Source organism: Mirounga angustirostris, unplaced genomic scaffold, assembly GCF_029215605.1.
Source record: "Mirounga angustirostris isolate CCGP_5_RB_7025 unplaced genomic scaffold, mMirAng1.0.hap1 SCAF_147, whole genome shotgun sequence".
In the NCBI taxonomy this organism is placed as follows: Eukaryota; Metazoa; Chordata; class Mammalia; order Carnivora; family Phocidae; genus Mirounga; species Mirounga angustirostris.
In genome coordinates, this window is record NW_026991855.1 from 81,266 (window position 1) to 105,525 (window position 24,260).

Sequence of the window (24,260 nt, forward strand, 5' to 3'; positions counted from 1 at the left end):
TAGTTTCTATGCTAAGATGCCTCTTTCGTTTATTGTGAGCATATTTTCATTTGTATCATTGAGCATTATTGTAATAGCTGTTTTTGGCTAACAGTCTGAACATCTAGATCATCTCAGGGTTGGCTTCAGCTCTTGAGAATTGATCACATATTCCTTGTTCTTCATATATTAAGTAACACTTTGACTCATATAAAAAAAAGTAACATTTCTTTTTCTTTTAAATTATTTCAAAAAGCAGCTTATTTTTCTGAAGTCATTTGTTTACAGAGAGCTCTATCTACTGGAATTTATCTGTTTTGGAGAACCTACAACATGCAGGAAAATATACATACATCTCTGGAATTACTATTTTGAACATAGTATGTTCCTTATACCATGAAAACCATTATCTTGCAGACCAGATAAATTAAAAAGTGATTATTAGTATTTCAAAAGAGATTTTTTTTTCTTTAAAAAGATTTCATGGGAGGGATGCCTGGGTGGCTCAGTCAGTTATGCATCTGCCTTCGACTCAGGTTATGATCCCAGGGTCCTGGGATGGAGTCTTGCATCAGGCTCCCTGCTCAAAGGGGAGCCTGCTTCTCCCTCTGTCTTCTCTGCCTGTGGCTCCCCCTGCTTGTGCTCTCTCTCTGACAAATAAATAAACAAAAATCTTAAAAAAAAAAAAAAATTTGTGGGAAACTTTTTAAGTTGTACTGAAAGGCTTTCAGACATCTTAAAAAAAATAGCAGAGCCATTACTTCTAACTAAATTTCAAGCTAAGACCCAGTCTTGAATCCTCTAGACAATTTAACATAGGAAGCCCCTCCTAGACAATTTAACATAGGATATCCTTGAGTTTGGGTGCTCTGAGTCCTACTGCTAGGTTCTGAACACTTTTTTTTATAATCCTTAAAGCTCAAGTAGTTTGAAATCAATGAACACTTTTGTTTATACAAGTTCGATTATCAAGCAACTTTTGGGCCATCTGTCATATCAAGCAATTGCATTTCAATTCATAAGAAGAAAAATACAATGAAAGAACAAGTTTCTTTTAACTTTGTTTTTAATATTTTTAAGGACTGTGAGTGTCCACTTCTGTTGCTTGTCTTCTTCATGCACTGTTTCTCAAAGAACACAGGCCTCATTGCCTAATAATGTTATAAAAAGTGTATGCGTGGTTGGTTACATATTGTCCTCTTTTAAAATGTCTTTTGGAATTCGGGTACTTTTATCGATATCATCTCAGATTCCTATCCATCCCTTTCAGATAATTTTCAATAACTGTTTTCCTTGTTGTATGGAGCAGTTTCTCAATATAAGGTGTGATAGAGAGATATTATAAGTAACTACTCACTGTCAGAGTTGCGAATGGAATATAAACTTCTAACATTTTCAGTCTCATTTCCTAGACTCATTGGTTTTATTTGTCTCAACAGATTTCAACAATGGAAATCTTAGTAACCATGATGACACAAAGAAAGTATTGACTAAATAGTTTTTTTTTTTTTAAATGTCTGTCACAGACGGTTCTTATTCTGATTTTGCTGAAACTGAGTATGTAATTGCGAAGAGAGAAAAGTATCTAGCTCCTCCTTTTTAAACTATCTCCCCTCTCTATTTTGGGAATAGCCTTATGGAGCTGAGGGTCAGTTCATGTCCCCTCGTGGAATTCTGTTTTTCTCTTTCTTGCTTAAGCTGCTATATTTTGTAAGCCACAAATCCTTGAAGGGAAATATATGTTTCACTGAAATGTTTCCTACTAGCTTCATGTTATGTAAAGAAATGAAAATATAATCAAGGGTGTGTGCTCTACATATGCTTTACTTTGTCATTAACTGAAAACAAGCTTTGCCTTTAGAGTATGGATAATAATTTGACAATAATTATTTGGTCACCTGCTTTAAATTTTTAAAAATTTATAGCAATTTTTCTCATTTCTTTTTTACAGTCTGTAACTGTAACAGTAACAAATTCAGACACAGTGAATGACATTATCAACATGTCACTACCAATGCTAGGAATAACTGTAAGTACCCTTGCAAACTATTTTTAATTTAAAAACCATCTTTGACTTTTGAGATTTGTGTGTGTGTGTGTGTGTGTTGTGTACCTCCCGTTATAAGACAGCTGATTATTATACATATCATAGTCATATTTTGTCCCCCAGATTTAGAAATTGAAGGCAGCAAAGCTATATTATTAGCCTATACATGGGTGCTCTTCTTGTCTTCCCATTTTAAATTTTCTGCGAATTCAAAATCATAGCATAAAATTGGGCTATAATTTTAGAGTGCTAATAACAACATGCAGTTTATTGTATATATTTTATACACAGACAATAAAATATTTCTAAGTTTCTAAATATTTCCTCCTCTATTGGACTCTTCTTTCTGTGTCTTCATTCCTGATTCCTCCCCATCCCTGTTTACCCTGGTCATCACCCAAGGACTCAATCCCAGTTAGATGAATCCTAAATTATATGTTTTGTTGTACATTTTGACATAAAGACCACATGGCTAGAAGCTACCTCCTCTTGATGCAGTTCCTTGGGATGAGGCGGCTCACACCCCTTATGAACTGGTAAAGAGGACAAGTTCTGAATAAGACCATGATCTGGGGGCAGTTGCGTACATATCACTTTCATCTTGTTTTGGTTTTAACGGCCTGTTCCTTTATGTTTTGATGGCGCTGGTGTGAGTTGCTGGATTTTTTTTTTTTTTTTGATGAAAGACATGGACATATTTGAGGATGAGGTTTTCTAAGGGAAAAGAGAGGGAGAGTGATAGTCAGATGGACAGAACTGAAGGGAGCACTTGTAAAGCACAGCTTCTTATATAAAATCCTCTATAAATGCAAAAATGTCTTGCTATTATGACATGACATAATTACAAGATTCTTACTTAAATTCTGTCTGACCCAATGGTATAATAAAGCCCCTTAAAAATTCAGGGCAACTGGAATTTAGCATAAGAAATCAATGATTTCTGTACAAACAAAATTTAATAATATATCTGAAATAAAATTGAATTTATATGTACTGAGTAAAGCACATATCTACATTGATTTCTAACCTGTATGATATATATACCCTAAATAGGAATTAAGTCTTAGACAGAGAGTGAGTGGTTTTAGGGATGAAGTTGAGGAGATTGATTAATGATGAAGCTCATTTTATTTCATGTTTGTGATTTTCCTTTGCATAAAGTGATCAATCTCACCACACAAAGAATTTCTGTTTTAATGAAGAATTGGGGTTATTTGGCTTTATGTATGCCTGATTTAAGGGATTCCAGCATAGCATTTCCAAACCCTACCCTACCTTACTAGCTCTCACGAGTTATTTGCAATACAATTTTGAGCAGATTTAGCTATGTGTGTGTGTCTGTGTGTCTGCGTGTGTCTGTGTGTGTGTCTGTGTCCATACCTATGACCTTTCTTCATAAGGGCAAGACCATGATTTTTAATCAGGAGTCCAGGTCAAGCATAGTACCTATCACCAACAACTCCATGTCAAACATTTTTTGCTTTAGTCTCCTGGAAGACTCTCTAAAATAGTTCAGCGATCTTTATAATTTAGATGTGTTTGTTTCAAGTAGGACTTCCAGGTTTACTGGGCGGTAATTCTGCTGGGAGTAATTGTTTTCTGCATCTGATATGTTGTCTAGGTTAGAGTCCTTGTTCTTTCTCTCCCTGAAGTGGGGCTTGCCTGCACCAAAGCCAGTGGCTGACTTCAGTCCACTAACTCCTCAAGGCCTCTTGGGCGTTTGTCTCCTTTTGCCCAGGGCTGCGGAACTATTGATGCCTTTCAAGTTACTTTGCTCAGGAATAGTCATAGCAGGGTATATGGCTCTCTGGACAATATGCATGTCAGGGCAGGGACATTTGGCGGCAAAAGCCAGCATTATCCAAGGAATCTAGAGACAGCGGAAGGCAGGACTCTGAGATTAGAAGTTTCCTCCTTAGCGAAGGGGCACAACTGTGATTTCTTAGGCCATGGGCCACCCACACCGTGAGGGGCTGATTGTACTGTGGTTTCCTGGCCTTTATCAAAAATGACAAGAACCTGGGACGGTCCACTGGAGGCTATGAGGGAACAAGTTAACAAGTACTGTAGCTACCTCCATGGACCAAATGGCATTTATACTGGCCCCAATTCTTTCTTTCTGGAAACAGAGAAATGCAAAGGAAATGTGTTCTTCAAGTACTGTGAAAGATTTGTTATGATGCATAGTTCTTTTTGTTTCCAAGGGCTCTGAGAAAGACTACCAGCTGTGGGTGAGTGCTGGCAAGGAAGCGTCCCCACACCCACTCACTGGTAAGTGTCAGGGAAAATCTAAGATGGGATTGATTAGGTTCAAAATTGTAACTCTACATCTCAAAGTAATGGTTGTTCTGTCTTCAGCTTAAATACCCTTAAAAGTGAAAATCACATGCAATATTCACTCTCACGTTTATTAAAGAATTACCAGGTGCTTACTTGTTCCCAGGCACTGAGGACATCTCTTCATTCATCAGCTTAAGGTCTAGTTAGGGAGAGAAATGTAAATTTTTCGTTTCTACTTCATTTTACCTGACAAACGGAGCTGTCTTAAAAATTTTTTTGTTTATTGTTTACTTACTTATTTACTCACTTAGGTATGAAAGCATAGAATTGGAATTTTTTTTTCCCATACATTTATTTTTCATATTCCAGTCTTGAATTCCAGTTCCTAACAACTAAATAGCCTCTATTTTGTGAGAATCCGCTAAAATCCAATCATGTCTCTGAATCCAGGTATAGGTATGTATTTAACACCTGCTCTGTGCCCAGAAGTTTTCTCAGCATCATAAAGAGAATGAGATAATCACATTTAAACTCCTCAAGTCTTCACTGACTAAACTACCTGCACTTTGTTGTTTCTCAGGCTTTTTCCATCACTGTTCTTAAGGTTATTGATAAACAGATTACACCTCTCCTAAAATAGTTATTAGCACAAGTCCTCTAAAAAAAAATCTTTGGATTAGCAAAATTGTTCAGTGCTTACCAAAAATAGAAGGATTAAAAAACAAGAGAAAAAAGAGAGGATCTGTAGCAGACCTTGAAGTATAGTAATGTATGGTAATGGTGACAATGATTTCTGCTAGAAATCTTAGAGCATTCCTTCTTACATGCGTTTTTCAAAATCTTTTTAATAATCCTGTGAGGCGGGATGCCTGGGTGGCTCAGTTAAGTGTCTGCCTTTGGCTCAGGTCATGATCCCAGGGTCCTGGGCTCCTTGCTCAGTGGGGAGCTGCTTCTCCCTTGGCCTGCCGCTCCCCCTGCTTGTGCTCTCTCTCTCTCTCTGACAAATAAATAAATAAAATCTTAAAAAGAAAATAATCCCGTGAGGCTATTACTCTTTTTCAAGTTATCTAAAGAATATTTTCAAGTGATCTAGAAATCTAAATAACCAATTTCTTTCTACGAAATGTATATTCCCAGTCTTAGAATACAGAGAGTCACCAAGGGCATAGCTGAGGAAAAAAATCCCCCCCACCATTTCATGTTTCATATTAATATTGACATCTCTGTAAAAGTCGGCCAACCACAAAAAGGAAAAAAGTCAAATACTTAAATATATTTATTTTAATAAAGTGCATTAATTTAGGTAAAACAATATAGATGATAACTTTTTAGACTTTGAGCAGCTTCACACACCAAGGCAGCTCTAAGGAATCCGGAGAGCCTGTCATTCATGATGATCCATTGGCAGCATTCAAAATGCATTTTTTACCAATGCTCTCAATTCTCAATTGCGGATTATCTCCTGGTTATCTTTGTGATTTGGTTGTATTGCTGTCGTAGAAGCTTCTTTTTCCTTAAAAGAGGGAAGTCACTGTGATTCTTGTGAACACATCAATGACACTGCATCTATGACAGATGAGAAGGAACAGCAAAAGCTCCCCAAGTTACATTCAATAATAAATCAGAAATGACAGAAAGAGAACTTCCATTCTGTTCTTAAAAAATGAGATCCATATCCTATAGCACAGGGTCTTTGAGAATTCTATAGAGAGGAAACAATTTAAAGCATACAAGAACAAAACAAATCACTTGGCAGGCAACTCTCACTGACTCTGGGTGCAGTTTTCCACTCTGTAAACATCGTTTTGCACTTTGCTTCTGGGTTCCCAACACTGTTCAGCCTTCCCTCTGATCATCACCTGGCAGGACTCCCCTTGGAGGAAGGGCAGCAGTGGGAGGGAAGTATAAAGCATAAAGGCAACCCATCCCACTGCCCTTGAGTAGCTCTGCCTCTAGAAATTGACAAAAGGAAATGAAAAAAAAATCTGCTCAACTGACATTATGTGAGAGAGAATAGCAATTCTTAATATATATGTTCAATTATTTAAAAAATATTACCCACCAATGCATATTAATATATTTACTCTGATCCTTATAAGTTTGTGTGAGGGCAAGCATTTCAAAGGATGAATGTAAGGCTCAGAGGGGTCAAGTAATTTGCCTAAGATGTGCAGATCTCGTTAGTGTCAAGGCAGAAACTAGAAGGCCTTAAATATTCTCAGATGGAAACACAGCGAAAGTCAGCATTGTGCAATGCACTGATGAATCTTTGTATTCCAAGTAAAGTAACATGCTTTACATTTTTTTTCTCTTTTTAAAATCTTTTCCTTGGGCACCTGCTTTCTGCAGGGTGTCTCCAACAAGAGCGAATATGATGCTCACTCAGGAGGCACAGAGTGAGTGCCAGAAGCCCCAGGAGAATAGCAGCATATACCAGTGTGATGCATACACTCATGGGAAGGGGGATTTGATCAGAGCCATCACCATCAGCCTGAATCTATATTTTTTCCATATAGGACATAAACATCCCTATGGAATTAAAATGAGCCATCTTCCATCTACCACACTGCTGCCGCAGACACCAGAGGACTCCATCTCTCCTTCCACCCTCCAGGAGTCCCTCCTTCTGGAGCAGGGGTTCGCAGAGATGCAAGGCCGGTTCATCCTGAAGCCCAGGCACCCGGCGCAGAATGAGCAAGGGAGAGGTGAGCCCCTTCCCTTTCTTCAGGTGTCTTCTCTTGGCTCATGTCTCCACTCTTGCCCACAAATTGAGGACACAGAGCTCACTCTCTCTGTGGGGGGTGGGGAGGAACAGTAGAGGCAAGAACCCCAAAACTGCACAGAATCGAGCTTAGAGAAACCCAAAGGTCTTAGGACCCAACTCACTTCGAGGAAGGTTGTGTGCTTGTTTTAATTCTCCTAGGTAGACTGTTAGCTCCTTTCTCTGTATCCCCAGAACACTTTCTACATATAATTATGTGAGTACACATCTGTGTGTCTTCTTAGAGCACAAGCTGTTTGTGGCCTGGAAACAGGTCTTCCCTATTCCAGGGTTTTATCTAGTATCTCGGGCCATCACAGGATGGAATCAAATGACTGCATGGCTTAGACGCACCTGGAATGGAAGAACTCCAGTGGAGTAAAGAGTTATGGAACTGAATTGGATTTATTCTGGGCTTAGGCTGAAGTGGCCTTGGGCTTACAGTTAGAATTCAAGTCTCAATTCTGCCCCCACTTTCCATGTCTGCTTCAGACACAGGTCAAGGCTGGAGCTAGACTGAATGTTTATGGTCAGGGCTTTTTCATCTTCCTTCTTGCTATTTTTTTCCCTACCATTCCAGTATTCTCCCATTGATATTTTTTTCTCTGATGAAAATGTGTTATTCATCTGAGAAGTATTGGGCCAAAATAGAAAGTATTTTATTGTTATGATTGTGATTCTATAAGCACAAAGTTTCAAAAATTTTATTTTTTAATATTCATACCCTAATTCAAGCATTAGGAAACATTAACCCAAATCTTGCCAGGACTGTTTAAGAAAGAATAGGTTTCCATAAAGTTAGCTTGTTTAATCATTCCTATATTTTTCATGGCTATAGCATATATTTTTATTAGTAATAGAGGCAACATGACCTCTAACAGCAAATAATGTACATTATGAAACATCCAGCTAAGCCTGAAAATACCTTGGAGAAAGTATAGGACTCAATGTGTACTTATTTTCTGTATACTCATAGAGTAGCTAGATATATAGCTTTGTACCAAGGGATACAACATTCTTCTTAAGAGCATTCTTCTTATTAAAGCTGAAGAATGGAATATATTTGGGTAGTTTTAGAAATAATAAAACTAGGGGAAGAGTAGGGAACCCAGGTTGCATACAACAACTCAACTTACATATTAACACGTATCTTCAGCAAATGCATACATTTTGATGTACAGGAATCTCCTCCTGGATTTAAGAATGTGTTTGCTTTCTTTCTTCTCTCCTTTTAAAATGGTAGCGGTATCAATTTCAGAGCAGGAAGAAAGAGCCTTAGTTAAGTAAAGTGGTAGCCATCCTTCATGATTGCCTACCTTCTAGAGGTTGCAAAATCAAATAGAGAATGGGAGTGATGTCTGCTTTGGAGGGGGAAGAGACTGATGTCTAGACTGCCTGAGGCCTTCTGAGCAAGGAAATTACTTTTATCAAGGCTGCCACGAGCCATGCCTTGTGCTGAGTAGTACATTACATTTAGTTCAACGAGTTGTAGGCAGCAGCATTTATGTTAAAGTTAAGCAAACCAAAGCTTAAGAATTTTTGAGTAATCTAACTAGGTGGCAGAACCAGGATGCTTCTGGTTCTTAGATCCTGGTCTCTCTGGTCAAGTGCCATGAGTGTTGCCACCCACGTGAGTGGATACGGTGATGCACTCACTACATCCCAGAAAAGCCCAGTGGACAGGTGTTTATGGGTGTTTGGTGAAATGTTGCTCATTTGTTTATCCTTCTACAGCTTGGCTCCTCTGTGGACTTTTAAAGAATTCAGTTATTTAAGCAGATTTTATAAGCAAATGTTAAGGTATCTTATAAGGAAAACATTCATAGCTGAGCAGTAGAAACTTTCAACTCAGCTTTTCACTGCAGATCACCTTTTCTTTGTAAAGCTCTTCTTCTGCATTCCTTTGATAGGGAATGTTGGGTAATTCAAAATCATCTCTGGAAATTGGGGATAAATCAGGCATTCATAATCTCTCATTGTTTTTCTTTTTGTATGTTTTCTTTCAAGCCTTGTACTGGTATGGTGTATATACATGTATGTTTGAGTATGTGTGAGGAATTGGGTGCAATTCATTGTGGATTAGACTCTTTTCCGTAAATATCAAACATAATTTACAAAAAAAAAAGTCATCTCTGGGTAGCTTGGTGGGGTATCACAAGAAAACACAGTCACCTGGAATCTTACCACATAGCCAGCATGTAATGACTATTTCCCAAGAACCCTGAATGCAGGGAGTCATCCTTGGGGATGGCCCAGAGCAGAGACACCAGAGGCCACCTGAGAAGTGGGGTCAGGCGGATCATGTCATGAGAGGCAGATCCTTTTGATCATAGAAAGATGAGCACTCAGGGGCACCTGGGTGGCTCAGTCGTTAAGCGTCTGCCTTCAGCTCAGGTCATGATCCCAGGGTCCTGGGATCTAGCCCTGCATCAGGCTCCCTGCTCAGTGGGAGTCTGCTTCTCCCTCTCCCAATCCCCCCCTGCTTGTGTTCCCTCTCTCGTTGTCTCTCTCTGCCAAATAAATAAATAAAATTAAAAAAAAAAAAAAAAGTTGAGCACTCAGAAAGCCAAAGAGGAAACTTAAGACTGGAAGGAGACTCACTGTGAAAGCAGATGATTAACAAACTCAGCTTGATTTGAATACCAGATCTTTTGAGCTTTTAAAATCAGATCTGACACTGGATGAATCCACTAATCATACTTACCAATAGGAAACAAACAACAAGTGAAGTGCCTCGTGATAAAGCACAACGGGCAGTAGATGGGATTGAAAGCATTGACACTAAGTCTGATCAAGTCTCTAGGTTTAACCATCAGTTTGCAGGATCTGGGGAACAACTGTTAACACCATAAGAATGCTATTGGCCAATTTCAAAACATGGAAAATTCTACACAAAAAATGCCTCAGTTTCCCTCTTCTAGCCATTGCAGTGAATGTACCGTAGAATGGGAATGGTGAAAATAAGGTTAAGCGGGATGGCTGGGTGGCTCAGTTGTTAAGCGTCTCCCTTGGGCTCAGGTCATGATCCCCGTGTCCTGGGATTGAGCCCTGCATTAGGCTCCATGCTGGGTGGGAAGCCTACTTTTCCCTCTCCCGCTCCCCCTGCTTGTGTTCCATCTCTCACTGGCTCTCTATCAAAAAATAAATAAAATCTTTAGAAAAAAAAAAAAAGAAGGTTAAGCAAATAAAACAACAACTACTACTACTAATCTCACTTCTTCCTTAGATTACAGGCAGAAGACAGTTAAAAGCGGTTTTTTCAGAGACTGGGCCTGTTGTCTGGGCTCCAGCACTAGCCAGGACAGCCAGTGCACAACCCCACCTTCTTCAAAGCCAGGACAGCTCTTTGGAGTTTCCCTCATGGATGTGTGTAATAAAGACAACTTGCCCTTCCCAATCCTGGTAGGTCATCTCCTTTTGGTCTTCTATAGCCCTTCTGAGGAGGGGACACTCTGAGAGGCCACGTGTCCTCATCCAAATCTATTCCCAAATGGAGAAGTCATTAGACAGCCCCTGGCTTTGGCTGAGAAGCTCTGTTACTGTTATTTCAAAGAATAGAATCTGATTTCGGTCCTGCAGAGTCATGAGGCAAATACAACAGGAAAAGACATTCTCCATTCCACTTGGGTCTTGTTTCCACAAAGACATGCGGAGGCTTGTTCAGATCAGTCAAAATGGACTCTGTGTATGTGAGTCTCTGAGAGTCCACCTCATCTTCACACTCTCCCCTCATTGCCTTCCTGAACTCACATGAGTCTCAAGTCTCCTTCAGCAGAGTCTACTCAGTCTAACAACTGTAAACATCTGACACGAGCATAGACTCATCCTCTGGCAAATAGGAATCTGTTAATCCTAACAGAATATGTCAAATGAAAGCCACAGAGTTTGGCCTGTGTTATCTCAAACTGCTGTAGTGAATTGTCAGTGTGGACATTGACTGAGTATTCGGTGTCTCTGCAAGCACTGTACGGGATGTAGGGAACGTTCTGCTAGCTATGAAGAAATGTATCATCTTAGCTAGCATGTTACCTGCTAGCTACTACCCCAGGTCCTTGCATCACAGCAAATTTAGAGGGTAGCTAGGATTATCATCCTCCACACTTCTTAAACGAATCGGAAAAGCCTCAGTACAGGATGTATGTGCCCCAGCTCACACAATAGATAAGTAGCATAATAGACTTCAGATCCATTTTATTCCCTGAGTCCAGCCCTTATTAAGATTCTACACAGCAGGGAGAGGACATGAAGATACAGCAAAAGACAATGAAAGACTCATGAGAAGGGAGGGTAATCAGAGAAGGGGAAGAGAGTTTCTGAGCCTGACTTTAAAAGAGGGAAAGAAATAGAACAAGTAGGAATGGAGTATACACTCACTTAAAGAGAAATAAACAAATGGGAAATGTGTATTTCCTAAATAGACTTCCATACTTGGCGGAGAGCATCTATGTAAGGCAATAATGAGAAAAGAATGGTAAAGTAGGAAACGGACGGTGATTGTGCAAAGGCCTTGAAGCAGAGAATTTTGATTTAAGAGTGGAAACTCAATGGAAAGGAAAATCTGCTTAAAAGAAGTGTTTAAAATGTTTCAGTGTATGACTGTAAAATGGATATATGGGTAGAAAGTATATAGAGAGACACTGAAAAAAAAAACAATCTAAATTGACTTTAGTCCTTTCAGCTCAAAAACAGTGTACCATTGCATTCCCCTCCTCTTTCAAAACGGAGGCAAGCTTGAGCTCTGCGTTTGGGGTATGAGATGCGATATAATTTTCTTTTCTTCCTACAGGATATGCTTTCCCTTATTAATCAAAAAGGGTCCCTCACAGAATGCATCTTCAGCAAATCACCCAATATAAAATCAACCAGGGTCCTAAAGGAGAAACTAAATTCTGGGGTCAAAGTGGACCTGTACAGCGAATCTGTTCATGTGGTCGCATCCGTCTTAAAGGTAGGGAAGGTTCTAGCATTATCCACACACGAGTAACTGAAGCTATGATTGGTGTCTTTCATCATGACTGCTCAAGAACCATAATGGGCATAATAGATTAAGAACCTGACAAGCTGAAAAACGCTTGACAAAATCAAAATTTAAGGAAGCTACTTTAGGAGTTAAAAGCCCCATATGTTAGAAATTCTTTCTGTTTTCACCACACACCGCCTACCCTGCCTTCACTCCTGAAGTCGCCATGCAAAATACTAATACTGAAATGACTACTAGTCATGATAATAAATTTCAAAATACGCACTGACACATACACACTGTTTACCCATGCAAACATTCTCACCACCCTCCTAGTGAAGGCAAAGTTTCCAAAAGAAATAGAACAGGGAAAGAATTTAATCCATCCACCTTGGCACTTATGAACAGCTCTGAACAACCCTATGTTAACGTAGTAATGACTACAGTCTTAGAATCTCAGTCACATTTGGTCTTCCCTTGTCCCCCGTTAATGTTCGAAGATGTGATCAATAGCAAAGTCCAGAAATGACTTAGGTAACCACTCCTACACTGCGGTCATAGTGATATCCAGTAGTAATATACATATAGGCATCAGGAGACAGGAGAAGAATGCTGATACATTACGTAGCAAGATGAGTGTTGCCCTCTGTAAGGTGAGCACATGGAATCGATTTTCTAGCAAGAGTTAGGAGGTTCCGGGTGCCTGGGTGGCTCAGTTGGTTAAGCGACTGCCTTCGGCTCAGGTCATGATCCCGGAGTCCTGGGATCGAGTCCCACATCGGGCTCCCGGCTCAGCAGGGAGCCTGATTCTCCCTCTGACCCTATCCCCTCTCATGCTGTTTCTCTCTCTCTCTCTTTTAAATAAATAAATAAATAAAATCTTTAAAAAAAAAATCATTAAAAAAAAAAAGAGTTAGGAGGTTCCTTCCTGATTCGGTGTTATAAGCACCGACTAGGAAGAGGGTATGCACATGTGGGCATAGTGCTTAGACATTTTTAAAGTTTTCTCTTCCTGAAGTTGATGGATCTTGGTGGAGAAACAGACTCTGCAACTTTGGCCTTGATAATATCATGTCAAAAAACTGGGAATGGACCTAATCTAGAAATGAATCTATCCTCAGGACCTCAGTGAGTCTACTATTAGACTCTCGACTTTTAGACAGTTAAGAAAAGGAAGAATGAAGCAATTGTGCGAGTAGCTTTCTTCCAGGGAGCACACATACCCCGAGTGAGAAGACCTAGTTCTTTCCTAATATGTGTGCAAGAGCCCACCTGTTTCTGTTTCGATTGTTTCAGGCCTTTTCTTGCTAGAGTTAAGAGCTAGCACTGTGTCTAAAACAAGCAACATGGGTAAGCGTATTTCTGTCCAAGAAGCTAATAGGATTTAGGATGGTCTATAGCCAGACCCTGTCAGTTTGTGGTACTTTGCAAAAAAAGCACACAAAGAAAATAAGTTCTAGATGATAGAAGGGAGCTTTATCTTCATTTCTACCACAGCCTAAGCTCTGCTTTAATGCCTCTAAGATTTAGGGGGAGAATATCCAAGCACTTGATGCTGCGTGTGCAAGTCAATGGAGAGTCAGAGCCAAGCTCCGTGTGGGTCCCAGTTTGGGTATCTGTGAAGGAAGTGGGGGCTGAACTGAATTTTTTAACTACATATTTTCTCTGTAATATTTCCAATACATATTTTCTGTAATATATATACATATTTATTTTTATCTCCACAAGTATTTCCTAAGAAATATCCCAGGATGTATATTTTTGTCTGATCTCTATGACAAATGGCTCGGTGTTATTGATCAAGGGAACGAAGAGGAGAAGATGACTGCAGCGCGGAGGTAACGATGCAATAATTACTCTACTCTGGTCACATCTCCAAAATACACCCAACATACTATTAGGAAAACATTGGCTTACGTTTTGCAGCTTTGGCCACTATAATCATGACGAATGTCAAAGAGTTTCAATTCTTCAAAGCCATGGGGGTCAGCTTCAGAATAGAGGCACGCTTTAGGGCTATTATTGTTCTTCTCCTGATCTTATTAATGTGGACTCCTTGGCCGTTTGACACCTTCTGGATCCATGAACCTTGTAGACGAAATTCCCTGGTTCAAGACACATGCAAGAGCATCAACTGCCAGGGCTATGACCTTAAAAGTCTGTCAAACATTTAACTAACCAGAGAAGTGTTTATCTGGCTCAGGAACTAAATTCAGTGCAACAATTTTGTCTACATTCATGCCTGGAACTCTGCTAGAGAGGGGTTGTGTGCTAGATATACAAGGATGTATCCTTTTCCCTGTCTCTGTTTTTCCAACCTCTTAAGTGGAATCATTTACCTAATTTAAAGTGTGTTTTTCTGACCTTAGGCTTTTAGCCCAGCTGCCAAGAGCAAATATTGTTCTCTTGCGATACCTTTTTGGAGTGCTATACAACATTGAGCAACATTCCTCATCCAATCAGATGACAGCTTATAATTTATCCGTTTGTATAGCCCCAAGCGTTCTTTACCCACCTGATTCCGGCACCTTGGAATTGGAAGACAACTTGATAAAAAAGGTAATGAGAGCTCTCATTTTTGTCCCCCAAGGGGTAGAAACCCTACTTTGAACCGGACATGTGCAGTAGTAACTCTGACGGATGGAACCTTGTGAAGTGCACATTTTCGTTAGGCCCCTGTGGAGTGGCAGAGTTCTTTAGGCTACTCTGGCGGGGTCTGGGAAGGGGTGTCGTTAAACGGGAAACTCGGAGCAGTCGAGTCACTTCTTCACCCTCCAGGAGACTAAACACTAGACTGACTAAACGAGAGAGAGAAGAGTCGTGTGATACGATAGGAAAGAACCTGGGCTTTGGAGCTTCACCAGTCAAGGTTCAACTCTCAGCCTAATCCCTGAGGGACTCGTAACCTTGGGCAAAGCCATGGTTTCCTCACTACACAATGGCGACAACAGCCAGCTCCTCCGGTCATCACTGGCACATCCTGGGTGGCTTGGGCAATATGAGCCCCCATGGCTCCAAACACATTGGCCTTCCTCTGCCAATTGTGGCTCATCTAGAAAAGTACTCAGCTACTATTTCACCTCTGCTACGTCATATGGAAACTAGCAAGAGATTCCAGAATATCCTAATAAGATGACAGGTCTTCCCCAAGCTCACACAGAGAGAGCCAGCATGAGGCAAAGCAATGCGTGAGAAGGGACTGAAGTTAGACAGACAGATACATTTTCTCTCCAGCTGTGTGGGTTTTCCCTCACAACCCCACCAAAATCTCTGCTTCCCAACTTTAAGATACTTCTTCATTTAAGAAATGGTTTTCTTAAGTTTTTGTTCATACTTTATATAAAGTTTCATAAGATGTTATACATCAGTTACAGCTCAGTAAAACTGGAAACAAAATTTAAAAACATAAAATAAGTAAACTTTAATAAGGTAGGCTACTTTGAAAATTATCCTTGTTTTATTTATATTTTGATATGTATTTATTTGAGAGAGGGAAAGAGAGAGAGTGAGCGGGTCAGGGGAAGAAGAAGAGGGAGAGGGAGAGGGAGAAGCCCAAGCCCATTCCCCGCTGAGCACGGAGCCCAAAGTTGGCTCCATGTTGGGCAGGATCTCACCATCATGAGATAGTGATCTGAGCCAGAATCAAGAGTCAGATTCTCAACTGAGGGGCCCCAAAAATTATCCTAGGCTTAATGATGTAACCACTGATACCAAAATGTTGGCTATTAAACTAGGCCACATATTAAAACTTTAGCCTACTGATTAGCAGTATTTTAAAATGTGTACCCAAAGTACACGGAAAAGTATCACTCTTCCTAAGTTATTTCTTAGAGAATTCTGGTCTCTGTTTTTTATTTTATTATTTTTTTTAAGATTATATTTATTTTCTTGACAGAGGCAGACACAGCGAGAGAGGGAACACAAGCAGGGGGAGTGGGAGAGGGAGAATCAGGCTTCCCGCTGAGCAGGGAGCCCAATGTAGGGCTGATCGCATCACCCTGGGATCATGAGCTGAGCTGAAGGCAGACGCTTGACCGATTGAGCCACCCAGGCGCTCCTGGTCTCTATGTATTTTTATCAGTTCTGAATTTTTCTGGGAAATCTTTCACATTCTTTCTTAGATCCAAGGTCTATATACATAATGTGATTTATAACTATGCCCTATGGAAAAGAGCACCCCATTCTTGTCTTTTTGTGTTACAGATTTCTCTTGTACAATTTCTCATTGAAAATTGCCTTAAAATATTTGGAGAAGACATCACTTCCCTCTTGGGAGAGAACTCAATGAGTCGTGATAACAGCGAGCAGGCTGCAGGTACCAGGAATAATTTTATTGGCTTTAGTGAGAAGCAGACAGCAAGGCTGCCAGGGGTCATGGGAGATGCTTAGACAGAGCTGTTCTGGAGCCCAGAGCATCGCCAGGGCAAGGATTTCCATGGGCTCCTTCGTCCGAAGGCTGGCTCACAGGTCAAGGGAGGTTCCACACTGTTGTGAGACCAAAGAAAGGATAAGATGAGGTCTCTGACTTCAAGAAGTTTCTAGTGTAGATCATAACAGAATTAGGACTCATCATGGTATGCCACAGTGTTTGGGAACTTTTTCTCACAAAATTTAAATGGGTGCTATATATATATCTATGTAGTTATATATATTACATAATTATATACTGATACTATATAAATATATAAACATAATGTATATATTTATGTATATTACATGTGCGCTGGTTGAAGCCAGAGAAAGGGGCCTTTCTTCCCCTCCCTCCTCTTTTGGCTCAGGGGCTCTTGAGGCACCACAGGATTCCAGTGCCCTTTGAAATGGGTTGAAAAGAATTGGCATCTTTGAGAAAAAAGAACTTGACTTGATGTCAAACAACCTCTCCAGAGTGTAAATTCCTGTACCCCCATTTACCAGCTATATTATCTTTGGCCCGTTATAGCAGCTAAGCATCAGTTTATTCATCTCTAAAATGTGGATAAAAATAATGTCTAAATCTTAGAATTGTGGTGTAGAATAAATAAGATGATGGATGTAATTCAAAAAAAGCCATTAATAGCACTAGGAGAAGTGCCCCTGACACTAGAGGTAGTATGATTTGAGCCTAGCTAATCAGACCTAACTGGCAGCAGTCCACCTTAGAAGGTAGACTTTCGATTCAGAACCTGGAGACACGTATCATCAATCCCTCCATATTTTTGACATTTCTTGTTTTCATGACACGTACCACATACTTTGAGGAAAGTTTTAGGAAAATACAAGTCATCAGGAATTAAGATGAGTCTGAGGCACCTGGGTGGCTCAGTCGTTAAACATCTGCCTTCAGCTCAGGTCATGATACTGGGGTCCTGGTACCGAGCCCCGAGTCGGGCTCCCTGCTCCAAGGGAAGCCTGCTTCTCCCTCTCCCCCGCCCCCTACTTGTGTTCCCTCTCTTGCTGTCTCTCTCTCTCTGTCAAAAAATAAATAAAATCTGTAAAAAAAAAAAAAAAAAGGAAAAAGAAGGTTCAACATATTAAACAACAACTACTACTACGAGTACTCTCACTTCTTCCTTAGACTCCAGCCTGAAGACTGTGAAAACCCGTTCTTTCAGAGATAGGGCGTTTTGTCGGGGTTCCAGCACTTCCCAGCACAACCAGTGCACAGCCCCATCTTCCGCAAAGCCAGGACAGCTCTTTGGAGTTCCCCTCATGGATGTGTGTGATAAAGACAACTTCTCCTTCCCAATTCTGGTAGGTCATCTCATTTTGGTCTTCAATAGCCCTCCTGAGAAGGGGAAACTCTGAGAGGCCAAGCGTCCTCATCCAAATCTATCCCCAAATGAAGATGTCATTAGACAGCTCCTGGCTTTGGTTGAGAAGCTCTGTTACTGTTATTTCAAAGAATAGAATCTGATTTCGGTCCTGCAGAGTCATGAGGCAAATACAACAGGAAAAGTCATTCTTCTCCATTCCACTTGGGTCTTGTTTCCACAAAGACATGCGGAGGCTTGTTCAGATCAGTCAAAATGGACTCTGTGTATGTGAGTCTCTGAGAGTCCACCTCATCTTCACACTCTCCCTTCATTGCCTTCCTGAATTCACATGAGTCTCAAGTCTCCTTCAGCGGAGTCTACTCAGTCTAACAATTGTAAACATCTGACACAAGCATAGACTCATCCTCTGGCAAATAGGAATCTGTTAATCCTAACAGAATATGTCAAATGAAAGCCACAGAGTTTGGTCTGTGTTATCTCAAACTGCTGTAGTGAATTGTCAGTGTGGACATTCACTGAGTATTCGGTGTCTCTGCAAGTACTGTACGGGATGTAGGGAACGTTCCGCTAGCTATGAAGAAATGTATCATCTTAGCTAGCATGTTACCTGCTAGCTACTACCCCAGTTCCTTGCATCACAGAAATTTAGGGGCTAGCTAGGATTATCATCCTCCGCACTGCCTAAACGAATCAGAAAAGCCTCAGTACAGGATGTGTGTGACCCAGCTCACACAATAGATAAGTAGCATAATAGACTTCAGATCCGTTGGATTCCCTGAGTCCAGCCCTTATTAAATTTCTACACAGCAGGGAGAGGACATGAAGATACAGCAAAAGACAATGAAAGACTCATGAGAAGGGAGGGTAATCAGAGAAGGGGAAGAGAGTTTCTGAGCCTGACTTTAAAAGAGGGAAGGAAATAGAACAAGTAGGAATGGAATATACAGTCACTTAAAGAGAAATAAACAAATTGGAAATGAGTATTTCCTAAATAGACTTCCATACTTGCGGAAAAGCATGTATGTAAGGGAAAAATGTGAAAAGAATGGGAAACTAGGAAACAGACGGTGATTCCGCAAAGGCCTTGAGACAGAGAAGTTTGATTTAAAAGTGTAAACTTAGTGGAAAATCTGATTAAAAGAAGTGTTGAAAATGTTTCAGTGTATGACTGTAAAATGGATATATGGGTAGAAAGTATATAGAGAGACACTGAAAAAACAGCAATCTAAATTGACTTTAGTCCTTCCCGCTCTAAAACATTGTACCATTACATTCCCCTTTTCTTTCAAAACGGAGGCAGGCATGGTATATGAGATGCCATATACTTTTCTTTTCTTCCTACACGGTATGCTTTCCTTTATTAATCAAAAACGGCCACTCGCAGAAGGCATATTCAGAAACTCAGCCAATATAAAATCCCGCAGAGTCCTAACGGAGAAACTAAATTCTGGGATCAAAGTGAACCCGTACAGGGAATCTATTCATGTGTTCGCATCCGTCTTAAAGGTAGGGAAGGTTCTAGCATTATCCACATGTGAGTAACTGAAGGGATGATGGGTGTCCTTCATCATGACTGCTCAAGAACCATAACGGGCATAGTAGATTAAGAACCTGACAAGCTAAAAAACGCTTGACAAAATCAAAATGTAAGGAAGCTACTTTAGGAGTTAAAAGCCCCATGTGTTAGAAATACTTTCTGTTTTCACCACACACGGCCCTCCGCACCTTCACTCCTGAAGACTCCATGCAAAATACTAATACTGAAATGACTACAGTCATGATACTAAATTTCAAAATACGCACTGACACAAACACACTGTTTACCGAAGCAGACATCCTCACCACCCTCCTAATGAAGGCAAACTTTCCAAAAGAAATAGAACAGGGAGGGGCGCCTGGGTGGCTCAGATGGTTAAGCGTCTGCCTTCGGCTCAGGTCATGATCCCAGTGTCCTGGGATCGAGCCCCGCATCGGGCTTCCTGCTCAGCGGGGAGCCTGCTTCTCCCTCTCCCTCTGCCTCTCTCCCTCCTCATGCTCTCTCCCTCTCTATCTCTGTGTCTCAAATGAATAAGAAAAAAAAAAAAAAGAAGAAATAGAACAGGGAAAGAATTTAATCCATGCAGCTTGGCACTTATGAACAGCTCTGACAAACCCTATGTTAATGTAGTACTGACTACAGTCTTAGAATCTCAGTAACATTTGGTCTTCCCTTGTCCCCCATTAATGTTCGAAGATGTGATCCATAGCAAAGTCCATAAATGACTTAGGTAACCACTCCTACACTGGGGCCATAGTGATATCCAGTAGTAATATACATATAGGCATCAGGAGACAGGAGAAGAATGATGATACACTAGGTAGCAAGATGAGTGTTGCCCTCTGTAAGGTGCACACATGGAATCGATTTTCTAGCAAGAGTTGGCAGGTTCTTTCCTGATTCTGTGTTATAAGCACTGACAAGGAGGAGCGTGAGCACTTCTGGGTATAGTGCTTAGACATTTCTAAAGTTTTCTCTTCCTGAAGTTGACGGATCTTGGTGGAGAATCAGACTCTGCAACCTTGGCCTTGATAATATCATGGCAAACTAACTGGACAATTGTCCTAAACTAGAAATGAATCTATCCTCAGGACCACAGTGAGTCTGCCTTTAGACTCTCGACTTTTAGACAGTTAAGAAAAGGAAGAATGAAGCAATTGTGAGAGTAGCTTTCTTCCAGGGAGCACACATACCCCGAATGAGAAGACCTATTTCTTGCCTAATGTGTGTGCAAGAGCCCACCTGTTTGTGTTTTGATTGTTTCAGGCCTTTTCTTGCTAGAATTAAGAGCTGGCGCTGTGTCTAAAACAAGCAACATGAGTATGTGTATTTCTGTCCAGGAAGCTAATAGGATTTAGGATGGTCTATAGCCAGACCCTGTCAGTTTGTGGTACTTTGCAAAAAAAGCACACACACAAAATAAGTTCCAGATGATAGAAGGGAGCTTTATCTTCATTTCCACCACAGACTAAGCTCTGCTTTATGCCTCTAAGTTTTAGTGGGAGAAAATCCAAGCACCTGCTCCTGCGTGTGCAAGTCAATGGAGAGTCAGAGCCGAGCACCGTGTGGGTCACAGTTTGGGTATCTGTGAAGGAAGTGGGGGCTGAACTGAATTTTTTAACTACATATTTTCTCTGGAATATTTCCATTACATATTTTCTATAACATATATACATAGTTTTTTTTTTTTTTATCTCCCTAAGGATTTTCTTAGAAATATACACGGAAGTATATTTTTATCTGATCACTATGACAAATGGCTCGGTGTTATTGATCAAGGCAACGAAGAGGAGAAGATAACTGCAGCCCAGAGGTAATGATGCAATAATTACTCTGGTCACATCTCCAAAATACAGCCAACATACTATTAGGAAAACATTGGCTTACGTTTTGCAGCTTTGCTCACTATAATCATGACCAATGCCAAAGAGTTTCCATTCTTCACACCCATGGGGGCCAGGTTCATAATGGAGACACACTTTAGGGCCATTATCGTTCTTTTCCTTATCTTATTAATGTGGAATCCTTGGCCGTTTTACATCTTTTGGATACATGAAACTGTTAGGGGAAATCCCCTGGTCCAAGACAGATGCAAGAACATCAATTGCCAGGGCTATGAGCTTAAAGGTCTGTCAAACATTTAACTAACCAGAGAAGATTTTATCTGGCGCAGGAACTGAAGTCAGGGCAACAATTTTGTATACATTCATGCCTGGAACTCTGCTACAGCGGGTTGTGTGCTAGATATACAAGGATGTATCCTGTTCCCTGTCTTTTTTTTCAACCTCCTAAGTGGAATCACTTGCCTAATTTAAATGTGTATTTTTCTGACCTTAGGCTTTTACCCCAGCTGCCAAGAGGAAATGTTGTTCTCCTGCGATACCTTTTTGGAGTGCTATACAACATTGAGCAACATTCCTCATCCAATCAGATGACAGCTTATAATTTATCCGTTTGTATAGCCCCAAGCGTTCTTTACCCACCTGATTCCGGCACCTTGGAATTGGAAGACAACTTGATAAAAAAGGTAATGAGAGCTCTCATTTTTGCCCCCATGGGGTAGAATCCCTACTTTGAACCGGACATGTGCAGTAGTAACTCTGACGGATGGAACTTTGTGAAGTGCACATTTTCATTAGGCCCCTGTGGAGTGGCAGAGTTCTTTAGGCTACTCTGGCGGGGTCTGGGAAGGGGTGTCGTTAAACGGGAAACTCGGAGCAGTCGAGTCACTTCTTCCCCCTCCAGGAGACTAAACACTAGACTGACTAAACGAGAGAGAGAAGAGTCATGTGATACGATAGGAAAGAACCTGGGCTTTGGAGCTTCACCAGTCAAGGTTCAACTCTCAGCCTAATCCCTGAGGGACTCGTAACCTTGGGCAAAGCCAAGGTTTCCTCACTACACAATGGCGACAACAGCCAGCTCCTCTGGTCATCACTGGCACATCCTGGGTGGCTTGGGCAATATGAGCCCCCATGGCTCCAACCACATTGGCCTTCCTCTGCGAATTGTGGCTCATCTAGAAAAGTACTCAACTACTATTTCACCTCTGCTACATCTTATGGAAACTAGCAAAAGATTCCAGACCATCCTAGCAAGATGACAGGTCTTCCCCAAGCTCACACAGAGAGAGCCAGCATGAGGCAAACCAATGTGTGAGAAGGTACTGAATTTAGACAGACAGATACGTTTTCTGTCCAGCTGTGTGGGTTTTCCCTCACAACCCCACCAAAATCTCTGCTTCTCAACTTTAAGATTCTTCTTCATTTAAGAAATGGTTTTCTTAAGTTTTCGTTCATACTTTATAAAGTTTCATAAGATGTTATACATCAGTTACAGCTCAATAAAACTGGAAACAAAATTTAAAAACAAAAAACAGGTAAACTTTAATAAGGTAGGCTACTTTGAAAATTATCCTAGTTTTATTTATTTTTTGATATTTATTTTTTTGAGAGAGGGAAAGAGAGCGTGAGCGGGGCAGGGGCAGAAGAAGAGGGAGAGGGAGAAGCCCAAGCCCATTCCCCGCTGAGCACGGAGCCCAAAGTTGGCTCCATGTGGGGCTGTATCTCACCACCATGAGATCGTGATCTGCACCGAAATCAAGAGTCAGACGACCAACAGAGGGGCCCCGAAATTTATCCTAGGCTTAAAGACGTAACCACTGATCCCAAAATGTTAGCTCTTAAACTAGGCCACGCATTATAACTTTAGCCCACCGATGGGCAGTATTTTAAAATGTGTACCCAAAGTACACGGGAAAGTATCACTCTTTCTAAGTTATTTCTGAGAGAACTCTGGTTTCTATTTGTTTCTGTTTTTTTGTGTTTTTTTTTTAACTTTTATTTATTTACTTGACTGAAAGAGACACAGCGAGAGAGGGAACACAAGCAGGGGGAGTGGGAGAGGGAGAAGCAGGCTTCCCGCTGAGCAGGGAGCGCGATGTAGGGCTGATCCCAGCACCCTGGGATTATGACCTGAGCCGAACGCAGACGCTTAACCGACTGAACCACCCAGGCGCCCCTGGTTCCTACATATTTTTATCAACTCTGAATTTTTCTGAGAAGTCCTTCCCATTTTTTCTTAGATCCAAGGTCTGTATACAAAATGTGATTTATAACTATGCCCTATGGAAAAGAGCACCTCATTCTTGTCTTTTTGTGTTACAGATTTGTCTTGTACAATTTCTCATTGAAAATTGCCTCAGGATATTTGGAGAAGACATCACTTCCCTCTTGGGCGAGAACTCAATGAGTCGTGGTAACAGCGAGAAGGCTGCAGGTACCGGGAGTAATTTAATTGGCTTTAGTGAGAAGCAGACAGCAAGGTTGCCAGGGGTCATGGGAGATGCTTAGACAGAGCTGTTCTGGAGCCCAGAGCATCGCCAGGGCAAGGATTTCCATGGGCTCCTTCTTCCGAAGGCTGGCTCACAGGTCAAGGGAGGTTCCACACTGTTGTGAGACCAAAGAAAGGATAAGATGAGGTGTCTGACTTCAAGAAGTTTCTAGTGTAGATCATAAGGGCATTAGGACTCATCATGGTATGCTACAGTGTTTGGGAATTTTTTCTAACAAAATTCTAAGTGGGTGCTATATATCTCTATATATATACAACATCATACATATATATGTAGTTATATAGATATATAATATATAATTAGATACTTATACTATATAAATATAACCATAGTATATATATTTATGTATATTAGATGTGCTCTGGTTGAAGCCAGAGCAAGGGGCCTTTCTTCCCCTCCCTCCTCTTTTGGCTCAGGGGCTCTTGAGGCACCACAGGATTCCAGTGCCCTTTGAAACAGGTTGAAAAGAACTGGCATCATTGAGAAAAAAGGACTTGACTTGATGTCAAAAAACCTCTCCAGAGTGTAAAGTCCTGTGCCCCCATTTACCAGCTATATTACCTTTGATCAGTTTTTCTAGCTCAGCATC

The 24,260-nt window shown here is 40.8% G+C and overlaps 1 protein-coding gene and 1 long non-coding RNA gene across 2 annotated transcripts in view; both read left to right on the forward strand.

The window, feature by feature from the left end:
• The window catches only part of LOC135363375 (rho GTPase-activating protein 20-like), a 26,033-nt gene extending 12,110 nt beyond the window's left edge, over positions 1 to 13,923 (forward strand). Inside the window, exons 5-10 of the mRNA XM_064583929.1 lie at positions 1,931 to 2,008; positions 4,231 to 4,297; positions 6,823 to 7,011; positions 10,294 to 10,469; positions 11,854 to 12,015; positions 13,756 to 13,923. Of these exons, the coding sequence (XP_064439999.1) occupies positions 1,931 to 2,008; positions 4,231 to 4,297; positions 6,823 to 7,011; positions 10,294 to 10,469; positions 11,854 to 12,015; positions 13,756 to 13,869 (786 nt within the window). The 3' untranslated portion in view covers positions 13,870 to 13,923. The remainder of the gene's footprint in view (positions 1 to 1,930; positions 2,009 to 4,230; positions 4,298 to 6,822; positions 7,012 to 10,293; positions 10,470 to 11,853; positions 12,016 to 13,755) is intronic.
• Positions 13,924 to 16,228: 2,305 nt separating this feature from the next.
• On the forward strand, positions 16,229 to 21,823 carry LOC135363377 (uncharacterized). The gene is made up of 3 exons (XR_010409009.1): positions 16,229 to 16,342; positions 17,582 to 17,757; positions 21,021 to 21,823. It is a non-coding gene; the product is annotated as an uncharacterized LOC135363377 (long non-coding RNA).
• The last annotated feature ends 2,437 nt before the right edge of the window (positions 21,824 to 24,260 follow it).